The 24574-nt window shown below is 35.2% G+C and overlaps 1 protein-coding gene across 1 annotated transcript in view; it reads left to right on the forward strand.

The window, feature by feature from the left end:
• The window catches only part of LOC131523453 (kelch-like protein 29), a 143231-nt gene extending 119812 nt beyond the window's left edge, over positions 1–23419 (forward strand). The window contains exons 12-14 of the mRNA XM_058749847.1: positions 4513–4706; positions 17005–17149; positions 20288–23419. Of these exons, the coding sequence (XP_058605830.1) occupies positions 4513–4706; positions 17005–17149; positions 20288–20471 (523 nt within the window). The 3' untranslated portion in view covers positions 20472–23419. The remainder of the gene's footprint in view (positions 1–4512; positions 4707–17004; positions 17150–20287) is intronic.
• The last annotated feature ends 1155 nt before the right edge of the window (positions 23420–24574 follow it).

Genomic DNA, 24574 nt, shown 5'->3' on the forward strand with positions numbered 1-24574 from the left:
GTTCAGGTCAGGCATGTTGGCTGGCCATTCAAGCACAGTTATATCATGGTCAGCAAACCACTTGAAAGTGGTTTTGGCACTGTGGGAAGGTGCTAAAGTCCTGCTGGAAAAGGAAATCAGCATCTCCATAAAGCTTGTCAGCAGATTGAAGAATAAAGTGCTCCAAAATCTCCTGGTAGATGGCTGCATTGACTTTGGACTTGATAAAACACAACTGACCAACACCAGCAGACGTCACGGCACCCCAAATCATCACTGACTTCGGAAACTTCACACTGGACTTCAAGCAGCTTGGATTCTGTGCCTCTCCAGTCTTCTTCCAGACTCCAGACCTTGCTTTCCAAATGAAATGAAAAACGTACTTTTATCTGAAAAGAGGACTTTGGACCACTGAGCAACAATCCAGTTCTTTTTCTCCTGAGCCCAGGTAAGATGCTTCTGACATTTTCTTTTTCAGAAGTGGGTTGGTAGCCCTTTTCTTGAAGAGGTCTGAGCGTGGTGACTCTTGATGCACTGACTCCAGCTGCAATCCACTCCTTGTGAAGCTTTCCCAAGTGTTTGAATTGGCTTTGCTTGACAGTATTCTCAAGCTTGCGGTCACCCCTGTTGCTTGTGCATCTTTTCCTACCCAATTTCTTCCTTCCAGTCAACTTTCCATTTAATATGCTTTGATACAGCACTCTGTGAACAGCCACCCCTTTATATTTATATATATATATATTGTAGGGTTTGATACATAAATATAATTTTAATTTAGCTCAAAGGGAATCATTTATGATTTTATAGGTAATTTGAACATAATCACTGTTTTGCGGCTGATCACTGAGTCGGCAGCGATTCACTGAACGAGCCTTATAACATCAACTCTGCACTGGATATTAAAATCCAAAATATAGTGAAAACACTATTAATAAGCACAGTAACAAGATCGGCAGATTAAGACATTAACTTGTAAGCACAAAACACAAGATACTTCTCTTTTGAATATAAATAAGACTTTATTTATATAAACCTAAGACAAACTAATCTAACATGAACACACGCATTCACACATTCACACGTTGCAGGAAGAGAGAAAGGATGAGTTTAGAGAATGAGAATGTGAAATCCCAAGTTTATAGCAATATGTGCTATTGCATAGACCTGAACAAACCATCAATCACTTAATTAACCCTCGCACTGAGTTTCTCAATGAGGCTAAAATTTATATTAAATGCACCAGTTCAGTTAGAATCTGGAGTTGTTTTACTTGCGTTGCCTTTGTGTTACAGGGATTCCCTTCTGTCTTCGTCGTCGTTGCAGGAAAGGGGTTTTCCCGAGTTTGTGATTGGCTGGAAGTTCAGTAGTCTTTGAAGTGATGTCTTGGGAAGCCAATGGATGGTCTTGGAGTCCGTTGCTGGTTGAAGTTTGAAGCGGGTGCAGTCGGAGCTGGACTTTGCGGCAAACTTAACTTTTGAACACGAGACTCAACGGAAAGAAAAGAAACTAAAGTAAAAGAATAAAATGAGTAACGAGACTAGGTGGTTTTTCCTCTCATCGTGGTGTTAAGTAGCAACTGGCCTGTAGGCCAGAGCACGCTCAAAGAGCGCTAAAACAGCGTCAAAACGTGGTGGCGAGAAGAAGAAGGATGAGAGAGAAGAAGGGGCGATTTGATGGTGTCCTGAGGTTTTAAACTCGGCTTCTGGACACATCCCATCTGGTGTCTTGACCAATTAGATAGGCTATTATCTTAGCTAGGGTTGTTCCTTCCATCATAAATCAGCATGTTATCAGTCACATGGTCTGAATTTTACACACTCTTGCAAAGTATAATTTTGGATGTGATTTCTATAACCAGAATATGATACATTTGACAAAGAATCAGTTGGAAGAAACGTTTCAAGCTAGAAATGTCAAGCTCATACATACCAAACACGACTAACCTTAAAGTCATTCAATAGTTATTAGAAAGACATACATAATATGTGCTTAAAACATGATAGTCTAATGTGTGGTTACATACATAATATAGTGTTATGCCTAGAAAAGTTCCTTTTAGGATGATTTTATATGCATATGAAAAAGAAAGTCTCTGTGGAGACCAAAAGACATGTTCTTTGGACAGAAGGATTTCCGTCTGGTTCTTTGTCTTCTATGTGTGGGGGAAGAGTCAATCTAAAGAAGCTTGTGATTTCTCTTGTGGAACACATGTGATGGACATCTCTTTGACCATTAATCTTGATTATTTACCCCAAATTTGACGATCTCCTTCCTGTGTTGAACACTTATCAATAAGTGTTCTTTTGTCTTAATGTTGCAAACTGTTCTGGAAGAGGCTTGTTGGTTAGGCTTGCTCCAGAGGTCGGAGATAGGCATCTTTACGACGTTGTCATGTTCTCCTGGAATTTCGGCTCCTCATGTTTCGATGTCCTGATCGAATCTTAGTTTTGTCTGACTCGTTCTGATGCTACAATATATATATATACATACACACACTTGTGTGTGTGTGTGTGTGTGTGTGTATATATATATATATATATATATATATATATATATATATATATATATATATATATATATATATGGTTAAGCATCTTTAGTGTCTAAAGACAGTATATATATATATAATGAATAAAAAATTGAGTAGAAAAACATAATCTGGAATCATGTTATAATTAAATACCCCCCTCCCCCAAAAATATACTGTGTGTGTCTGTGTATTATTAAAATATCTTTACATAATACCATTTAATAATATTCTAATAGATACACATGCATATTCTAAAGTGTGTGTATATATGACATTTATAAGTAGTAGTATTTAAATAATAACATTTAGTATTTCAATGTTAAAAGACGTATAACATATATACACTATATATATATATACACACACACACACACACATATATTACATACATACATACACGTACAAGTTTTCTTAATTGTCATACAGTATAATAATCCCCCCAAAACATATGGATTCCACAACTGCACTGCTGATTTCTTAAACTGGATACGGCCTTTTTAACATGATCCTCATCTAATCCCGGGATGCATTCGCAGACGTGGGAAGCGCTGAGTATATTTGGATTGTGCAAAATGATACAAGAGCAAGTTTTGACTGAGGAGCCGAGCAACCCAGATTCCAGCTCAGATGCTGCTCTGATTTTTACAGGAGGACCTGTGGGAGACATCAGGAGATTGCCTGTTAGAGAGTGAAAATTGAGCAGGGAATGAGCTGCGGTCGCGCTCACTGACTGAGACCATTATGAGTCTTAATGGAGGAGCAGAAACGTGTTTGGAGATGGCGCTGGAGTCTCGCTTATCTGCTGCACGTTTAACAGAGACCGAGTGTGGAAGATTGCTGGAGAAGTTTATCTCGTTCGCCTCACTGAAGGGAAATGCTGAAAAAATCTCACGAGCAAAACCCCGCAGCACAGTAACATGCATAAATTAAAGGAATATTTCAGGGTATTTTCACCTTAATATCTATAGAGAGTCGACTGCAGCAGGCAGGTGCGCCAGAGGCATTCATGCACAAATGTGAAGACTCTACTTCTGTTAAAGAATTTCAAATAACTGCTGTTTTTTGAGCTTTACCCTCCAACACATCCAGTATTGTCCATTTTCATTGTCTGATCACATAGTAAAGCGCCACACTGCAAATGATTTTAAATCACGACACATTAACTTGAGAAGTAGAAGTAGATTACAGTCCCAGAAGTCTTGTTTTCTGAAAAATCTAACGAAATTAAGTGAGTTTATGCCTAAAAAAATATCTGCCAATGGGGTCAAAACAAGATTACGTTTATTTTGCTGATCCCTTTGCCAGATTTTTTTGTTCTTGTTTTAAGTTTAAACCCACATAACTTTAATATATTTTTCACAAAAGAGGACTTAATATTTTATTTTGTGTCTCAAGTAAATTTATCTTGTCATGTATAATGTATAGATATTTGTACATATTATGTGTTTATATATAATAAAATATTTATATTTATTTTGTATTTGATAAGAAATCTTAATGGTCCTTAATTTTCTGTATTTTATATGTAAATTGTTGTTGTTGTTGTTTTCTTGAAATAGGAGTGGGACACTATTTGTGACGATCAGCCATGCACATTTTTTACAGTCCCTTTGTACTTCTGTTTAAATGCTAGAGTTGGCATAAATTATTTTTTCCCAGGGCCAGTAAAAAAAAACCTCACAATATACTCTCATTTTCTTGATGCTTTATCAGGCGTGAAGTGGAAACTCACTGATACGAGCCATGGGCATCATTTAAAGATCCATGGGCCATGTCTTTTTATTTAGGCCGACTTTAATAGTCATTTATCCCGGAAATATGAGTGCTGTTATTGGGTTTATTGGGTTTAGTGTGTTTGGCTGTTTGCCAGGGTTGTTGGTAAGACTTTTAACCCTACATATGAGCAGTCAGAATTGAATAGAGCATTATTCTGTCTAAAGAGGTGCTTTGAATTCTGCCCTTTCTGATGCTCCAGGATGAATGATGTTTCAATTTCTTCCCAGGTACGACACCATCACTAACCAGTGGGAGATGGTGGCTCCTTTACCCAAACCGGTCCATTCTGCAGCAGCGACTGTGTGTGGAGGGAAGATCTATGTGTTTGGAGGGGTGAACGAGGCCGGCCGCTCTGCTGGAGTACTTCAGTCATATGTGCCTCAAACCAACGCCTGGAGCTTTATTGAGTCGCCCATGATAGGTAAGAGCGCTCGGGACAATTACTGAAGCGCCCGACTGCAAACTCTGCTCTTCACCTGCTGTCTTCTGCGCATGGGAGCTTATATAGCATATACACTACTGTTCGAAAGTGTTGGGGGCAGTATGAATTTTATTTATTTATTTTTTTTTACTGTATTTTTAATCAAATAAATGCAGCCTTGGTGAGAATAAAAGTAAAAAAACCAAGCCAAACTTTTGAACAGTAGTGCATATATAAATGTACAGAAATATAGTTTTACAGAATCAATATAAAAAGACCTGAACTTCATCTATAAAATTATATTAGTTAAAAACTATATTAGTTAGAAAAATGTTTAAGCATCACGCATGGACAATCCCACATCCTGCATCAGATGCATTTTATGTCTAAAGTTTTGCATTAGACAGTTTTGAAACTGAGAAAGTAACTTCATGGAATTTCACTGGTATTTGACTTCATTAGTATATGGCATTTTGACACGGTCCAGAGATCTTGAGCTTGTGGGTGGAGGGACGCTCTGGGGGGAAGGAACTTTTTATTCGGTGGCGAATGCAGCCCTGAGGGACACGCAGCGGGAGCAGGACTCAGGCGTTTCATTACAGCTGGAAAAGCAAGCGTTTCCCTATTAGTGCAGAAATAAGTGTGGATTTAAAAAAGCACACAGAGCTCCACTCAAACCGCCCTGAAACCAGCTTCATCTGCCATATTTGGTTGCTAAAATAAGTTATTTTGGATATCCACCTGACTGCTGCGAGTCTTTCTTAGAGACACATTTGAAGTTTAATATATACAGTAACACTAATTAGTTAACATTAACTAATAATGAAAAATATTTTGAAAGCATTTACTGTATTAATCTTAGTAAATGTTAATATCAACATTTATCAATGCATTAAAATCACTGTATCTGTTACTATTATTTAATGGGCCTAAGCTAACATGAACTAACAATAAACAGTTGTATTTTTAATAACTAACATTAACAAAGATTAATAAATACTGAAACAAATGTACCGCTCATAGTTAGTTAATGTTAGTTAATGCAATAACCAATGTTAACTAATGGAAGTTATTGTGATACTATATATACGTTTATATGGGTCTATTTTGGAGAATTAGATTTAACTATCAGCATCTTAAATTGTCTTAAAGTGAGTTTGATCAAATTTAAGATCATAAAAGTTATCTAAATGGTATAACAATAGTCTTAATAATCATTTTAAGCGGACATATGAACATGGAAAAACAGAAATCATGAAACTTCAAAAGTCTATCCTATATACAGTCATGGCCAAAAATATCAGCACCCTTGCATTTCTGTCAGAAAATTGTTCCAATTGCAAATGTTTTGGTATTCACGTGCTTATTGTTTTTGTTTGCACTGCAACAACACAAAAAACAGAGAAGAAAAGTCAAACTTGATAATATTTCACACAGAACTCAAAAGTGGACTGAACAAAATTATTGGCACCTTGTCAAAATTGTAAGAAATAATTGCTTTTCAAGCATGTGATGCTCCTGTAATTTGTATTTAGACACACCTGTGGCAAGTAACAGGTGTGGGCAATATAGTAATCACACTTGCAACCAGTTAAAATGGAGAAAAGTTGACTCAAACTTTGTTGTGTGTCACACTGAGCATGGAGAAAAGAAAGAAGTGTAAAGAGTTGTCTGTGGATTTGAGAGAAAAAATTGTGGAAAAACATGGACAATCTCAAGTCTACAAGTCCATCTCCAGAGATCTTAATGTTCCTGTGTCCACTGTGCACAATATCATCAAGAGCTTTACTGCCCATGGCACTGTAGCTAACCTCCCTGGACGTGGATGGAAGAGCAAAATGAATGAAAAATTACAACGAACGATTGTTCAAATGGTGGATAAAGAACCTCGATTAACTTCCAAACAAATTCAAGCTGATCTGCAGACACAGGGTACAACAGTGTCAGCTCGCACTATCAATCACCATCTGAATGAAAAGGGCCGCTATGGTAGGAGACCCAGGAGGACACCACTGCTGACACAAAGGCAGAAAAAAGCAAGACTGGAGTTTGCCTAACTTATGTGACAAAACCACAATCCTTCTGGGAGAACGTACTGTGGACAGATGAGACAAAAGTAGAGCTTTTTGGTAAAGGACATCATGGCACTGTTTACAGAAAAAGAAATGAAAAAGAAATGAGGCCTTCAAAGAAAAGGACACAGTCCCTACAGTCAAACATGGTGGAGGTTCAAAGATGTTTTGGGGTTGCTTTGCTGCTTCTGGCACTGGATGCTTTGACTGTGTGAACAGTATCATGAAATCTGATGATTACCAAAGAATTTTGGGGCACAACGTTGTCAGAAAGCTGCGTCTCCACCAGAGGTCATGGGTCTTCCAGCAGGACAATGACCCGAAACACACTTCAAAAAGCACCACAAATGGTTACAAACAAAGCGCTGGAGAGTTGGCCAGCAACGAGTCCAGATCTGAATCCCATAGAACACCTGTGGAGAGATCTCAAAACAGCAGTTGGGAGAAGGCATCCTTCAAATCTGAATGACCTGGAGCAGTTTGCAAAAGAAGAGTGGTCCAAAATTCCAGTAGAGAGGTGTAAGAAACTCTTTCATGGTTACAGGAAGCGAGTGATTTCAGTTATTTTTTCCAAAGGGGGTGCTACCAAATATTAAGTTAAGGGTGCCAATAATTTTGTCCAGTGCATTTTTGGGGTTCTTTGTGGAATTGTATCAGATTTGACTTTTCTTTCTCTGTTTTTTTGTGTTGTTCCAATGCAAACAAAAAAATAAATAAACGTGTAAATGCCAAAACATTTGCAACTGCAACAATTTTCTGAGAGAAGCGTTGCGTTTTCTGACAGAATTGCAAGGGTGCTGATATTTTTGGCCATGGCCATACAATGGGTATGTATGTATATAATTTTTTTTTTTTTTTTTTTTTTTTGGAAGTAAATAAAACAAAGTAATTGGAGTATGTTTAACAAGAAAATACTATTTCAGTCTTCAAACTTCAAATATTAAAACTTTCAAACTTCAAAATTTCCCATTTAATTTGATGTGCTATTTCTACATTGTGGAATTTACTAGTAATTTGTGAGTGGAAATTGTTTCAATCCTACACCATTTTTTTTTAATGATTGAATTAAATCTGAGCATTGCATGTTCAAATTCGAAAGACGGTGCTGTATTGCATTTTTCAGGCTCACTGGTTCAGAGCAGTTTGCAGTCAGTTAATATCATGCATTTATGGAAAACAATTGCTTATTGATCTGCTTTTGATGAATTATGGTGTTTCTATTGTAATATGTTGGTTGATATTTGATCTCCCTCATGTTTTGAATGAGCAGCTAGAATAGTACTGGTGTCATATGACATGCTAAAGGAGTCTCTTTCTGCTTTTCAGAAGGCAGTTAAGTCCAAATTCCTTACTGAGATTGTTGCAAAAAATTATCAGTTCCAGGTTCATATTTTCAACTATAGATTCTGTTTTAAACCCTGCTGTAAATGTTTTTTTTTTTTTCTGATGTGTCTGATTCTCTATCTGAAAACTTTCTTTCTTTCTTAATAAGACAAAATTGTTAAGACCTCAATCAATGCAGACGACATATGCCATGTCTGAAATAACCAGTCGTTCAGTTACCTGGAGTGTGTTTGATCACATTTCCTTACATACCTGCAAAGATATTATTGCACACTTAAAAGCCACCTTCTGTCATAATGATTTTATTCCATCACGTTTTTTAAAGCAAATTGTAGATATCATAGGGCCTGATCTTTTGTCTTTTATCAATATTTCTCTGAGTACCGGTACGGTCCCTGACTGTCTAAAACATGCTTGCATCACTCCTTTGCTGAAGAAACCCAATCTTGATGTTTCTGTGCCAAGTAATTTTAGGCCGATTTCCAATCTCCAGTTTATTTTAAAAATTTTGGAAAGGATTGTACTCTCTCAATTACAGTCTTTTCTGAGTTATAATTCACTATATGAAACATTTCAGTTAGGTTATAGAAAATTACATAGTACTGAATCTGCATTATTGAAAGTCACAGATGACATTATGCTGTCTACTGATAATGGGAATGCTGTTGCTTTGGTCCTTTTAGATCTCAGTTCAGCATTCGGTATGGTTGATCATGAAATCTTAATTTCTCGATTGGAAAGTTATGTAGGCATTCAGGGTACAGTTTTAAAATGGTTTAGGTCATACCAATAGGAAGTTTTCTGTTTGTATTGGAAAACATACTTCTTCAGTAGCACACCTCTCCTGTGGTGTTCCGCAGGGATCAATCCTTGCTCCTACACTTTTCTCTTTATACATGCTGCCACTGGGATCCTTGTTTTCTAAACATCATTTCATTTATATGCTGACGACACCCAGTTATACCTCCAACTTAAACGAAAAGATTCAAGTTCCATTGAGGTTTTGCTATCATGCTATCAATTTTGATCTGAAATCATGGCTGTCACATAATTTTGATTAATTTTGAAGTGATTTTTATGATGGTAGTAATCTGGATCTAGGCTTTTTAAGTTCTAATGTTACTCCGTGTGCAAAAAACCTTGGTGTGTTACTTGACTCAGGACTGCGGTTTGATAAACAGATTAATTCTGTTGTCAAATCATGCTTTTTCCATTTACGCCTTACAAAAGTTAAAAAATGTATTTCCCTCAGGAAATTTGAAATAGTGATTCATGCATTTATCACCACACGTCTTGACTACTGTAATTCACTTTATTACGGAGTTAATAGTTAATCTATTGGGCGTTTACAACTTGTTCTGAACGCTGTTGCAAGGCTGTTGACCGGTAGTAAAAAATTTGATTGCATCACTCCTATCCTGATATCTCTGCACTGGCTACCAGTTCAATTTAGAATAGAGTTTAAAATCTTAGTCTTTGTTTATAAATCTTTACATGGCTTAGCTCCAGGCTACCTTTCTGTCTTAGTACTCCCTCATAACCCAACTCGGTCACTTAGGTCTGGGGATCTTGGACTGCTCTCTGTGTGCAGGACTAAGCTAAAACATAGAGGGGACAGAGCCTTTGCAAGGGTTGGCCCTAAACTATGGAACAGCTTACCACTGTCAATTCGAATATCTACTCTTTCCATGTTTCAGTCTAAGCTTAAATCTTATTTTCTATCTATGGCATTTAACAACATATGAATTTCTACGGTATGTATTTTGCTTTGTTGATTGTAATTCTTTAAACATTTATGGAATGTTTCTAATGTTTTGTACAGAACTTTGTTCAACCTTTAGGTTGTTTTTAAATGTGCTTTATAACTACCTAACTAACTAACTACTGTGAAACAAAGAGATTTCAAAATAAGAATACCTCTGTGTTTTGGTTTTGTTTATACTGAAAAGCATAGGAAAGACAAAATATTGTTTAAACCATACATTTTGATAGTTACAGCTGCTTATTGCTGTTCTTTAAACACATTATTGTATCTGCAAACTCTTATATAATTCAGCAAGGTTTGTAAAGCTCATGCATCAGATAGTTCATGAATAATCAAGGCTCTTTTAAAGCGAATCAGTTCATAGCAGTCTTGGTGAAGCCTGTGGGCGTTTATTTTCTAGTCATGCATGAACAGCTTGTATCTGCTTGAATGGGGTTAGTCTGAAATCTCTAAAAGAGTATTTTTGGTTCAGCTAATGGCCGCTTGTGTTCTTTAGCAAAGCGGCCCGGCGAGTCCTTTGACGGCGACGGCGTTTTACAGCAACAAATTGACCAGAAGTCGTTTGTTTTTAATGAGATTTCCAGCATCCTCCAGCGGTTGTCAGTGTGAATGGAGCAGCACTGTATACTGTCTCTGCAAACATGAAGTGCACAGATAATGAAAACTCAACCTTATCTAGTAACTAGTTTCTTGTTATGCATTTCTTCAACAGTTTCCCAGCTATTGTCCCCTCTGCCTCATTTTTGGCTGATCTGCCACCTGACAGACAGTCGTTCACACTTACAGACAACTCATATTCTTTACACTTCTGAGTCACACATAATGCTTCTCCTCTAGAATTCATCATGAGGTGCATATATGTCCATTTTTAGATGTTAATGGTTTGTCAGGGTCCTGGCAGGTTTTTAAAAGGGTTTAAATTCTGTTTTATCCATTTTGAATGGCATTTAAATAGTATAACAAAAGACTTAATTATTATTTTAAGAGCTATTTTTAAACTTCAAAAGGATGTGATTTCATTAAATAAATGTAAGCGCTGCATAGCATTATACTCTGCGTTTCAGAGCACTTTACAGTCAGTGAATACAGTGAATTTTTGCCAAATGGATAGCTGTTTATCTATTGTTGATTAATTTAGACAGTGTTTACTTTTATATTGTAGTCTGGAATGAGCAGCTTGGAGTAGTACAGCAAAGGCTTTTCAAAATAAGACTCCTGGTGCATTTAGGGCTTGTTTATAATTAACTCTCTGGATATTTTTAAGGGATTTTATGGTACTAAATCATATTTATGGAGTAGTTGTGATGCATTGTATTACCTGTTAAGCACTTTTTCATCATAGACCTGAAAATGAAGTTTCCAACTTAAATTGTCACAAACCTTCAATGCTTTGGAACACAGACTTGTATTTAATATCTTTTTAAAGAAGACACTTGGCAGATTATTGCAAAAAATAATTTGTAATTTTTTTTTTTATATGAAATGTATAATTTCCAAAACATGATTTACTCTAAAGCTGCGAGAAAATCAAAGCCATAAATCTAAACAATATATCAAAAAATGAGCTTTCAGTAAGAGTTTTTTTTTTTTTACCAAGTTTCATACCATTCTGATGACGTAAAAAAATAAAATAATAATAATAATAATTCAGAATGACTGAACAGCACCAGACCATTAAAAGTAAAGGAAAGAGTAAAAAAAAAAAAAGGGTCAGTACATATATTTTACTAGTAACAGCACAATCTATTAACTTTCTTTTAATCTGATTATTTTTGTATCTGTAAACACCCAATATAGGTTAATTTGTATGTATTCATATATTAGTAATATCTTCCCCTATTTTTTTTCTGATAAACAGTATTAAGTCCTTGTTGAATATGTGCCATGGCCTGTTTAATTAAAGTCAAAGAATCAGAAATACTTGATTTATTTTGAGATTAAGGGTTTATTCTGTATGAACTAAAGGTATTAGTTTGTGCATGTCTTAAAGTCTTAAATTTGATTTTACCCTGCTTTGTATCAGGTAAAAGCGTGCAGAGAAATTCTGTTTAATGTTTCATGCAGTTCATGAAAAATTCTTACTTTAATGGTGTATTTTTGCCCTTTCTACAATCCATAAAAGACGACATTCTGCTCTTGTGTTTCACAAAACTTCTGAGACATCATTATAAAGTTGTCAATGCAACTCCTGTCTTCTGAAGCCATATTACACTTGGTGTGAGGAACAGACTCAAATTGAAGTTATTTGAGGCATATATTTTGTTGGATGGAAAAAAACAAAACTATTATTATTATAGTCAACTGTAAGGTTAATTAAAATTAAGTAAACCTGAAACTAATATATATATATATATATATATATATATATATATATATATATATATATATATATATATATATATTATTATTATTATTATTATTATTATTTTTTTTTTAAAGACCTATTTATAACAAACAAACACTAAAAATGACTAAATTACTAAAACTTTATCCAATCTAAAAATAAAAAACAAATATTAATAAAACCAAACATTAATAAAACTTTTAACATTAATAAACAAATTAGCATTAATAAAAAAACAAATATTAATAAAACCAAACAAATATTAATAAAACTATAATAACATTACAATGATATTAAAATAACTGTCCATTAACACCCTTGAAAATAGTTTGTCCAGATTTAGTTTCGGACTTTTCATTTAAAATAAATCTTAAACATCTTGTAAAGACTTTGCTTTAGTTGTTATTCTATGTATATCTATTATTATACTGCAGCCTTGTTTTCACTATGAGAATAGCCATGGAAACAAACAAGTTGTTATTTTCTGATGATTTTCCCTATTCTTGCTTCTCTCAGTGAGTTTAGAAGACTTTATATAGGAAGGATGTCACTATGATATTTACTGGACTGTAATATTTCTGATTTGAGATATTCTTATTCCATTATTACCCTTAATAAAATTTGTCCAGATTTATTTTTTGTTAAAAATGAATCTTAAACATCTTAATAAATAATTTATATATATATATTGATTTTCCTTTTCTTGTATATACTGTATTATGTTTTTGCCATGAAAATAGCCATAGAAACAAACCAAAAAGGTATTTTTGTCACCCATTCTCATGAGTCATATGGACTACTTTTATGGTGTTTTTGCTGTTTTCTTGTTCTTCTCTGAGCTGGAAAGACGTCACACTATGATCCGTGTAAAGATTCTCCTTTTTAGTTCCACAGAAGTAATAACAGCATACAGGTTCAGAGCGACACGAGAGTGAGTAAATAATGATAGAGTTGTCATTTTTGTGGATTGAACTCTTCCTCCAGCCAGTGTTGATGTTTGCATGGAACAAAACCAACCGAATGTGAATAATGTCACATGAGACTCCTTCAGATAGTGAAATGAGAGAGCGAGATATGAACGCTTCTGACATTGAACTCCACAGCTGACGGCAGACGTTCACTCACACGCGTGGAGTCGCACGGTCAAACACGTACGACTGTGTAGACTATCAGCGTTTAGAGCCGGTGACTCAAAGTTCAGAGTCGGCTGCTGACATCATCTCCAAAGGCCAGCCGCATGTGAGAAGGAACATGATATTTGGATTATTGTGAAGGGCTTGAGCGAGCTGGAAAGGTCGTCGGAGATGTCAAGTGTTTCAGGTATTCCTGCGCCGGCGGATAATGAACTCTTGAGGCTTTCAGCCGGTAACGTCATCTCAGCCTGGGCGCTTATTGATTTTGATGTTGCTATGAACCGTGAGGCGCTTATTGATTCTGATGTGGCTGTGGACATTGTGGCCCAGGGATCATATGTTTATTGCAGCCATGTTTGTGTAAGAACAAGCAAAGGCTCAAATACAAAGCACCTCGGTCTTCATTGTCTTGTTATTTGACTTCCGACTCGATCGATAAAGCCATGGAAACAGTCAACAGTAATAAAGGAACTAAAATGACTGTGTAGCATAATAAAATAGCCGTGTAATTGCAGCATAGGACAGTAAAGACTAGCGGTTGTATATGTGGGGAGGTAACGGGAAGGTTGCGTGTTCAAACCCAACAAGGACCGATCACAATATGTGTTTATATTGATCAAATGTGACAGTAAAGACATTTATAATGAAACAAGATTTCTGTTTCAAATAAATGCTGTTATATTGAACTTTATTTGTTCAAATAATAAAAAATAAAACAATCACAATTTCCAAAGAAATATGAAGCAGCTGTTTTCAACATTGATAATATTAAGAAATGTTTTTGAGCAGCAAATCAGCATATTAGAATGATTTCTAAAGAATTCTGTGAGACTGAAGACTGGAGTAACGATGCTGAAAATTCAGCTTTGATCACAGGAATAAATTACACTTTACAATATATTTCAATTGTAAAAATATTTCACAATATTAATCATTTTACTGTGTTTTTTGGTCAAATAAATGCAGCCTTAGTGAGCACAAGAGACTTCTTTTAAATAAATTAAAATCTTACCGACATCAAACGTTTGAATCGTATATGTATTAAAGTTTTTATAAAACATAGACATTTTAATTGCAATTAAATCCCCTAAAACTGCCTGAAATTCACAATAACTAATACAATCCTCTTGCTTTTTAAAGAGTCTGCTTTTTAAAGTTTTAAAAAACACTGATTATAAGTGTATTTTGTCTCATTGGACTTGCAGATTTTTAACACTAGTTTTGAACTTTTATACTTCAAAATGTGAAAATGCATGAATGCACTTGTGTTAAAGATGTGTTAAAATCTTAAGCACTGTTGCTTCTGAAATAAATGCATTGTTTTAAATGATTTTTAGATCTTTTAACCAGAGAATTAGACAAAATTAATTAGAGAAGCTTGATTTGGTCAGTCAGCAGTAAGAGGTTGGTCTCTCCGTTGACAGTCAGTTATCTGCCTGATATTCCCGTTTGCAATTATTCATCTCTGTGCGTCTTATCGGCAGGGAATGGCATTGTCAGCTTCGCCGTCTGTGAATGACAACACCTTCCTCCCGCTGTGTTTGACAGGCCAGAAAACGCTGTGGGACAGGCTCGCGCTCACATTGCACTGTATTGTGTTTTGTGTTTAACATGTAAACAAAGTGGCCGTGGAGAAGAGCCGCCCGTGGCCATGAAACGCATCAGGGAGATGAAGGTCTTTGGTGTTTTAGCCACATTTGTGGAAGTGTGAAACTTTGTTTAACTGTAAAAGGCTGCCGCTGTGTGTGTGTGTGTGTGAGATATTCCTTCAAGAGCCCCATTTAGTAGTTGTGCCACATGAGCAAGGATGGCAGATTGACACTTCAGTGCCCAGCAGGAGACGGCAGACACACGCGGTATGATAGGGGGCGCTGAAAGTCATCCTCAAACATGTGCGGTCAGGCGGAGAACTGATGCCAAAAGGAGATTCATTCGAGAAACTCTGAAAGTTCAGAAAACAACTCTAGAAAGGTAAAAGTTGAATCTAAAGTTGAGTTTATTACAAAATAACAGATTATTTATTTATTTTATTTTTTATTTTTTTTATGGACGAGTCAAAACAATTTTCTTTGGTAATTGACATACAGTCCACAAACACTTTCTACTGAGCTGCAAATGCACTGAACCCAGGACATTCCTTTAACCAGTACAAAAATTACTTCATTTAATTCAATTAATATATATTATTTTTTGTGCTTTACAATAATGAAAACTTTATTTATTTGTTAATTTAAATTTTGTTGTCATGCATGTAAATAATCTCATTTTATTCATTTCATTTTCTGTGTTGATTTAAGGACATTCCTCTAAACAATACAGAAACTTACAATTTATAATATTTCTTATTTCTGAATTACAAAAAAAGTGTTTTTTTTTTTTGTTCGCATTTATTTATTATCATGCAAATAATGTCTCAATGTAAAGAATATTTTTTTTTATTTAATTTTCTGTTATTTAAACATTCCTTTAAATTACAATAATGAAATAAAACAATAATGCAAATAATTTTAAATATTTAAATATTAACCAAATTATGTATTAATTAATTCATAAATTTTTGTGTTTATTATCACACAGATAATGTCACAGTATAAAGAATTTAATTTTAAGCCAAAGAAAGCCAAATTCACACACAGTAGTAGTGTTAGTATTATTATTATTTTAAAATGTATTATTTTGCTGTGGGGGTGAAATATTACCTGGTTCTTAACAGGTTTTGTGAGATTTACTCTTGGACTGTAGTGATCTCCTTCTGTTTATCTTGTTCTTAGAGCACCGCTTAAATTTGATAGATTAAGTGAGATCAAGTATTTCCCTTGTTTAGCGTTCCGTATTGCCCATTGCACATGGACTGCATGCACGCTTCTATTTTTGACCATTATTTGTAAACCTTTCCTCCTCTTTTCTCTGTTTTTTACATTATCCGTAATATCTGTTCTTCCCGGGAGGTCTCACTCCAAGATTTAATTAGCTCAATGTTCTCGCGTCTCTCTTCAGCGGCTGAGGTTGAAGTCACAGCTGCTGGGTTGAATGTGAATTCAATTCAATTATTTGCCACTCATCAATTATTTATGTGTTTTCTCCTGCTTGATTACTCGAATCAAAGAAGTTAACCGCATTCATGCCAACATAATGTGCTGGAACAGAGCTATTGATTTACAATTGGACAGTCGACACAATGACCTCAGCTGTTACTGTTAGACTCGTATTTTGTTGAAATTAATAAGCTGTTGCTTGGCTTTCTCAATAAATAAAATGTAATATGCTTACTGTTATATGCTTTATGTCTGCTGCACAATGGGTTTTGTGATCTTGTTTATTTGATGAGGTGCAATGCCTTTAACAAGACATTCATCTGAAGTCAACATGAAACCAATTGACCTTATTTACTTTAATACGTGTTCCTGGTCTTACTCTGAATGATTCATCCGTGCACATTATTCCTGAGGATAAAAAACATCAAAATCTTTCATCTGCTGCTTCTAGCCACTTCTTGCATGCAAGCTTGTGATCCAAAATGCAGTGCATTCACTTATGGACATGAAACAGATTTTAAAATGGGTAAAAATGGGTTTCCTTTAGGATTTTCACCTTTAAACCCCAAAATTGGTGACTTGTGTTTTATCCTCCCATTGTTCAGATAACAAATACGCCCCTGCTGTGACTCTGAATGGCTATATCTTCATCCTGGGAGGAGCGTATGCCAGAGCCACCACCATCTACGACCCTGAGAAGGGAAACATCAAAGCAGGGCCAAACATGAACCACTCCAGACAGTTCTGCAGGTAAGACCAGCATACAAACCACCACCTGTCCATGGAGAAATCTGGGTGGAGAGATTTCGCAGCTGTCAGAGAGCTAGTTACTCATGGCTACTGAAATTGGTCGTGTGCATTCATGGTTCTTTGAAAAGAGGTTTACTGCACAAATATACCCTTGTTAACGGTGCTTCAGTATTACTATTTATCGTACTTCTTTTGTATTAAACTTTTGCAACCTGATGCATTGTGATTTTTAGGTTTTCTCAACTGTTTTCCTAAGTAACGCTACTTTTTGTCAGTTTGAATTTGTTCATTCACTTCATTTAGATAAATTCTTTATAAGTTTAATGAATTTTAGTACTAATGCATTGCTAAGCCTTGCCTAACAACACACACAACTTGGTTTTACATATTTTACAAAACCTTCAGACTTCATAGTATTTAATTATTTGAAGACTGCATTATATAGATTATACTTTTATGAAAACATTTGCAATTAGTTAGTAAAAGGTGTTATTATACATGTTTGGGCTGAGTTTTCATTGCATTTAAATAATTTCACAGGCATTTGCTGCCAGCCTGTGGCATTTCGAGCGCTTTTAAAACAGTGAATCATTTTACAAAGCATCTGGTTCAATTGATTCAGAGCTTCAAAAAGCTTAGTTTCTCCCATCACTAAAAAATGGCAAATTCAGCCAATAAATTAGTCATGCCAACTACGTGACTAATTTACTGGTTCAGCAAACCAAATTTCTTGCTTTCTTATTCAGCACATTTTCAAGTAGAAAGACAATAAATTGATCTGTCATTTTGATAGTGTATGTACAGTGTATATGTGTATGTAGGTATGTATGTATGTATGTATATGTGTGTGTGTGTGTGTGTGTGTGTGTGTATAGTTATATAGTAGACTTAATATGTAAGGTCAGCTATGCTTACAAATCAAGGATATTTGACACGTAATTTTAAAAAGCTGTATATAAATTATAGACCTCATCATTAAATTGAAACACAAAGAATTGAGAAAAAAGATGAGATATAAAACACAACAGATATAACAGTAATGACAAAACAAAACAAAAAAGCAAAACAATTATCCTATAACAGTAACTGCATCAATTATTAATGCTGCAATTCATGCTGGAAACTCACAATCCCTAAATATTTCAGCAATATTGTTAAATTTTATAGTTCTGTATTCACACCACTGTGTTTGACTAACATTTAGGGGATTCTGTTGGTCTAACATGGGTTTTTTTATGTAGTTTCACTTAATTTCTTAGTAATTATGACTCAAAAGGTCCCATAAACAGGGAAATGTGTTGTTGCTCATTTTAGATTGTATTATAGACATGAAATATACCTCTTCTTGAGGCTACTTCATCTGAATCCAACTCTCATTTTTTTCAGAACAAACATTTATTGTCAAGATTAGACTCTTTTAGAGGCTTTAGTCAAAAAGCGTACCTAAAGCTTGTTTTATAGCCTCTCTTAATCGTGTGATATATAGTACACCACAGGCTCCAGCTCCAGCTGTCTAAAACACATTTGTTTTTAGGTTTTAGTGCTTTGACTGAGTTAACTTTATTGTTATTGTCGTTATTCACTCAGCAACATATTCATTTAAATTTGCTGCAGTCGCTTTCAAATAACCCAAAAAATGCAATTCTCACCCCATAACTGCCACCATTACGTAATGGTAATGAACAAAATGAGCATTAACAACCATCATCAAGTGAATGCAGATGGATCAAGCTGAGAAAAGCACATTGTCAAAGCGATGTGTTCCAGTTTACACAAAGCCTCCCCTGCTCGCTCCTAAGACTTTATTCGGTGTCCCCCAGGGTCGTGCTTTGGGCCCGATTTGCTTTCACTGCTGATTGGTATTCGCAGCAGAGGCAGTAATTAGCTCAGCAGCAGATGAAGCACGAACGAGCCGCCGAACAATCGCTAGTGCATCACGTCCCCCCCAAAACACACAAAGGCACCTTTTACACTTCCGCTGTGTATATGCGATACAAATATGTTTTCCCAAAACGACACGTCAGTTACAGTCACACTCACATGAGTTTCCACATTAACATTTTGAAACCTGTCAAAGGCTTGAAATGAATACGGCCCAAAGAAAAGATTAGGAGGTAGATGATTCATCTCATCCATCAGTTTGACAATACCGAGCCTTTATGCAAGACGACAAATAGGAACATAATCTTTATCATTACACTTACGTATGTGGTTTGAAATCCAGAATTTTTTTTTCTCAAATAACAAGGGGTGGGAATCTGAGAGAACTGCATGGTGGTGCCAATTCACAACTTAGACACTGCCAGAATATTTTAGTACTTTATTCTATCCACATCAGAAACTGAACCAGCGAACAAGGTTTCGCATTAAGACACGCAAGATAGGCCAAGACTTTTACCCCTCAGCTTTAGAAAATATATGTTCTAGCAGTTTTGGGTTAGCTTACAGTGTATAAATGTCTACTCCAGTGTAGACAGTTTATCATCCATAAACTGTTTGAGTTTTTGTTCATATTTTAATTAGATTTTATTAGATTTTCTGATTTCGCTTTAGTTAAAGGTTTAGTAATTTTGTTTTTGTCATTTTTGTCCATTTTTTTTAATGTCTGTTTGTAATATATTCTATTCATTAGTTTATTCGATTTTAGTTATTTTAGTACTTCAAATTAAACTAAACAAAAATGAGAAATGTTGCCTTGGCAACTAGTTGAAATCAAATTATTTTAAGTTTTTTTTATATTATTTCATTTAATTTCGGTTCATGTTTATTTATTTTTATGGATTTACCACTGTATATGTATTGATAGGCTGATTTGTTATTATTGTTACTGTACTTTATATAACTTTCTTTGTTTTATTTTTTCAACTATTTCATTTATCTTTTATCTTTTTTTATTATATTTTTTAATTATTTTATCATTCTTATGTTTTAATTATCATTTTCAGTTTCTTTTTATTAATTTATCTTTTTGTTTATGTTTATTCATTAATTTGTTTACTTTTAAATCTGTTTTTTTTTTTTTTTTTATGTTCTAGGTTGTTCTGGTGTATGTTCTTGTTTGTCAGAAAGTGAAAATCAGTATTTAAAAAAAAATAAATAAAAGAAACTAAACCAGTTCTGAAATAATGTATTTTCCAGTGCGGTGGTCCTGGATGGGAAGATCTACGTGACGGGCGGCATCGTGAGCAGCGAAGGTCCAGCACTGGGAACCATGGAGGCCTTTGACCCCTGTGCAAACGTGTGGACGCTGCAGCAGAGCATGCCCTGCCCACTCTTCAGACACGGCTGCGTGGTTATTAAGAAGTACATTCAGAGCGGCTGACGCTGACACAGACGAACACGACTCCACCGTCTCCTGCACACCGGACACCCACCTTCACAACACGGCCAGGATTAGCAGTGCTGATACCGAAGCCTCGCTCACTTTCTGACACCCACTTGGAATGTAGAAGCTAATCTTTTCTGCCGGGTGCAAACGGGCCTTCGTGTAATATAGCGCACCTGACAGAGCTGTTATTGATGTGTGTCGTGGCTCTAGCCTTAATGCTCTGTGGCCATTCGGATTGAACTTTTTTACACAATTCCTTTTTATCTTCGTTTACAGAATTCACTAGGTTTTTGCATTGCCACCTTTTTAATGTTTGCATAACTTTCATTCTTCTTTCTTTGAGCAATACTGTAAAATCACAGCGTCTGGTTTCAGTAATCCATGTGATGGTTCAGTCAGTCGTATCACTATTTCATCATTTCTGTCTGAAAGCACTTTTTAATAACATAGGGGAGACAAAGCTGTCGAACAAGCACTCAAACCTCATGTGACCGCTTCCATAAGCTCCGCCTTCCTTAGTTACAGTTGCTCACTCAGACAAGCACGTCCCTGCAGATTTCAGTGCAATTGTTAGTAAAATGAGCTCGTGAAGTGGTAAAATGGATTGGATGTTATTCGTACGTGGGCTGGAATGAAGCGTGACATTGCAGAGGATCTTTTATCTGCCGTTTTGGATCCGAAACTGATAAATTGCAGTAACATGATTAAAAATGGCAGAGACTGTGAACAGAGACTGCCAAATGCTTCTCGCAGTCACTGAAAAGAGAAAAGCAATCACAGCTTGATCACATTAGTGTAAGTGAACACAGGTAGTTACTACCACAGATACTATATCATCTGAATTAATATACACAGAAAATGACATGCACTGCAAAAAAAAAAAAAAGTTCTTTGTAAGTATTTTGCCTTGTTTTCCAGTACAAACATCTAAACATTTTAATTCAAGATACATTTACTTTGCCAGGAAAATGACTTATTTCTTGTTTTCTGAAAAATGTGTCAAAATTAAAACAGGAAAAATTATCTGTCAGTGCATGGGTCTGAAAAATAAACTCAATTAAAAGGGAAAACAAGATTATTTTTCTGACCTCACTGGCAGATATTCATTCTTGTTTCAATCAAAAACTCACTTAATTTAAAACTTTTTTTTTTTTTTTCAGAAAATAAGACTTAACATTTTGAATCTACTGTAAATCTTAAGGATGTTTGTACTAGAAAACAAGAAAAAATACTAATAAATAAATTATGTATTTATTTATTTAATAAATAAATCTTGTTTTCCAGTTAAAATATCTAAAAATCTTTGAAACCAAATACATTTACTAGAGAAGCAACACTGCATAAGTTATCAGCACTTGTTTTTAGAGGTTGCATCTTTAATGCGAGTGTATTTTGTCTTAATGCACTGCATATTTTTTCACTTGTTTTTATGTATAAACAAGTTAAAAACAAATGGAAAAATCTGCCAGTGAAGTAAGACAGAATACTCGTATATTAAAGAGAGAATCTATGAAAACCATATATTATGCAATACCTTATGCAGCGTTGCTTCTCAAGTAGATTTATCTTGTACAGGATTTAACATATTTTTAGATGTGACTTTTAAACAAGTCAAAAATACTAATTAAAAACTTAAGATATTTTTGGCAATTCTGGCTGACATCTTACATGTTAATTTGGGAACGAGGGCGACAGTTTAATTTATTACACAAGGTTTATTTAAAGATTTGAAAAATGCATTTAAAATTATTCAGACACACAGATCCTCTATAGACTTACATTAGAAAGGAGCAAGCGCTTGTGTGATAATATGGTACACGGCAACAGTTGCCAGGGTAGGACTGGCGAGGGGTCAATTATAATCAGGTCTGGACAGAATGTGTTTTTTGGAAGTCAACATGAAATCAAAATTGATCCTGTTTATTTTTTATAGTGAATGATTCACTGTTGCTCGTTATTCTAGAGAAGCAACAAAATTAGCTTTGTAACCAGTTTTAGCAAACTGGAATAACTTATCAAATTGGGTGATGTTATCTTGTTTTTCAATAAAAACATTTAAATACATTTTCATAAGATATTAGAACTTGTTTTCAGAGAGTTTTTTTTTTTTTTTTTTTTTGGAATTAAGCTTAGTTTCCTTCCCCATTGGAAAGTAGTTTTATCCTGCTTTAAGCAAAAATCCAACTTCATTTAGTGAGGTTTATGCTTAAAACAAGAAAAAACAAAAACAAAAGGCAACCGGGAAAGAAAATGAAACTTAATGCAAGATATATTCACTGCAAACAAGTCCTCTCCTTCAACCACCTGCCTCTGTTGTTTACCATCAATTTGTGATAGATAAAATCAAGCATAAGTTGACTTTTAAAACTGTGATGCAGATTTTGTCTGAGCCTGATTATAACTCACATCTGCACAAGTTTAACTTGACATCTGGTAGGTTTATTATAAGATATGAATCAAACACAGAAGAGTATAATTATTTGAGATGTGTGAAGACCTTCCTTTTACAGGAATTGATGGCATTTAAGTCTCTGCTCTTTCTGACTCCATCCACCTTTAATCGGAGGCATCTTGAACCGGAAGCAGAAAGTGGGCTTGAGCACCTCGAACTGGACTGAAATGACATTTGTAGCTTGAATTTCTTTTCTTTTCTTTGGACCGTTTTACTCTTTTCTTGCACGCAGCCAAAGCACAAAACATCTGAGACTCAGAGAGAACAGGAAGTGTTTGCCTTCATTTCCTCTGCATTGCCAAACCGCCAAACAGTGAAGACAGCGGGACACGCTGTCCGACAGGGAGGACAATTCTCTGTTCACGAAAGTAACTAAAGTTTATTTTAGGACCTTTACATGTCAACAGACTGTTTCTAGACAAAATGTATATATAGTATGTTGAAGAAATGTTATGTACAAAACACAAGCTGTTATTGTTTGAATTAATGATCGTGTTTCGTCATTAATTAGAACAATAATATGTATGCAAAATACAATGTACATTCGTAATGAAAGAATTACTGGTCTCTTGTTTATTTTGACTATTAAGTGTTGGGAATCAAGGTGAGCTGTTAAGTACGATTTCATCTGCTTGATGATAAAACAGTTGAAAATCCCACAGATGCATGTTGAGTAAGGCCACATCTAGAGACCAGAATATCACTGGACTCATTTCAGGTCATTTCATTTCACACCTAGAATCCACCTTAGCAACACCCTGGCAACCATCCATAACACCCCAGCATGGTGGCAGTGAGTTTTCCATGGCTAAACATCGCCCAGGCGTTGTTCAAGAAATGAAAATTGTAGAATTGAATAAGGACATATTTATAAACCAAAATATCACGGTGGACTGTTTTCAGGCAGTAAACCAAATAGCAACACCTTGGCAATTAACCTTTTACAGCACCCAGCATAGTGTTGGTGAGTTCTGCATGGGTAAAAATCATGTTCTGTTCAGAAAATATCTAGAGCCATATCTAGAGACTAAAATATCATAGTGAACTAATTTCAGGTGATAAACACCAAGCAACCACCTAGCAACACCCTGGCATCTATTCACAGCATTACACACGTTTTTTTTTTTTTAAATGTAGAATTGAATCAGGGCATATCTAGAGCAACTGTCCATGATGAATAAGGCCAAATTTAGAAAGCAAAATATCACATTGAACTCTTTTCAGGTAATACACTTTTAGAAACCACATAGCAACACCTTGACAACCATTCATAACACCCTTACATGGTTAGTGAATTTTGCACAAGCAAAAATCCTTTTATTCATGTAAACATGTAGAATTGAATAAGGCCATATCTAGAGACTAAAATATCATAGTGAAATAATTTCAGGCAATTAATACCTAGCCACACCTTAGCAACCATCCATAACAGCCCAGCATGGTGTCAGTGAGTTTTGCATGGCAAAAAATCACGTATTCAGAAAATGTAAATGTGTAATATAAAATAAGCCATATCTAGAGACCAAAGTATCACGGTGGACACTTCATGTAATTCACACCTAGCAACCACTCAGAACACCTTAGCAACCACATAGCAAAACCCTGGAATAGTGGTGGTGAGTTCTGAATGGCTAAAAATCACATT

Source organism: Onychostoma macrolepis, chromosome 17 (genome assembly GCF_012432095.1).
Source record: "Onychostoma macrolepis isolate SWU-2019 chromosome 17, ASM1243209v1, whole genome shotgun sequence".
In the NCBI taxonomy this organism is placed as follows: Eukaryota; Metazoa; Chordata; class Actinopteri; order Cypriniformes; family Cyprinidae; genus Onychostoma; species Onychostoma macrolepis.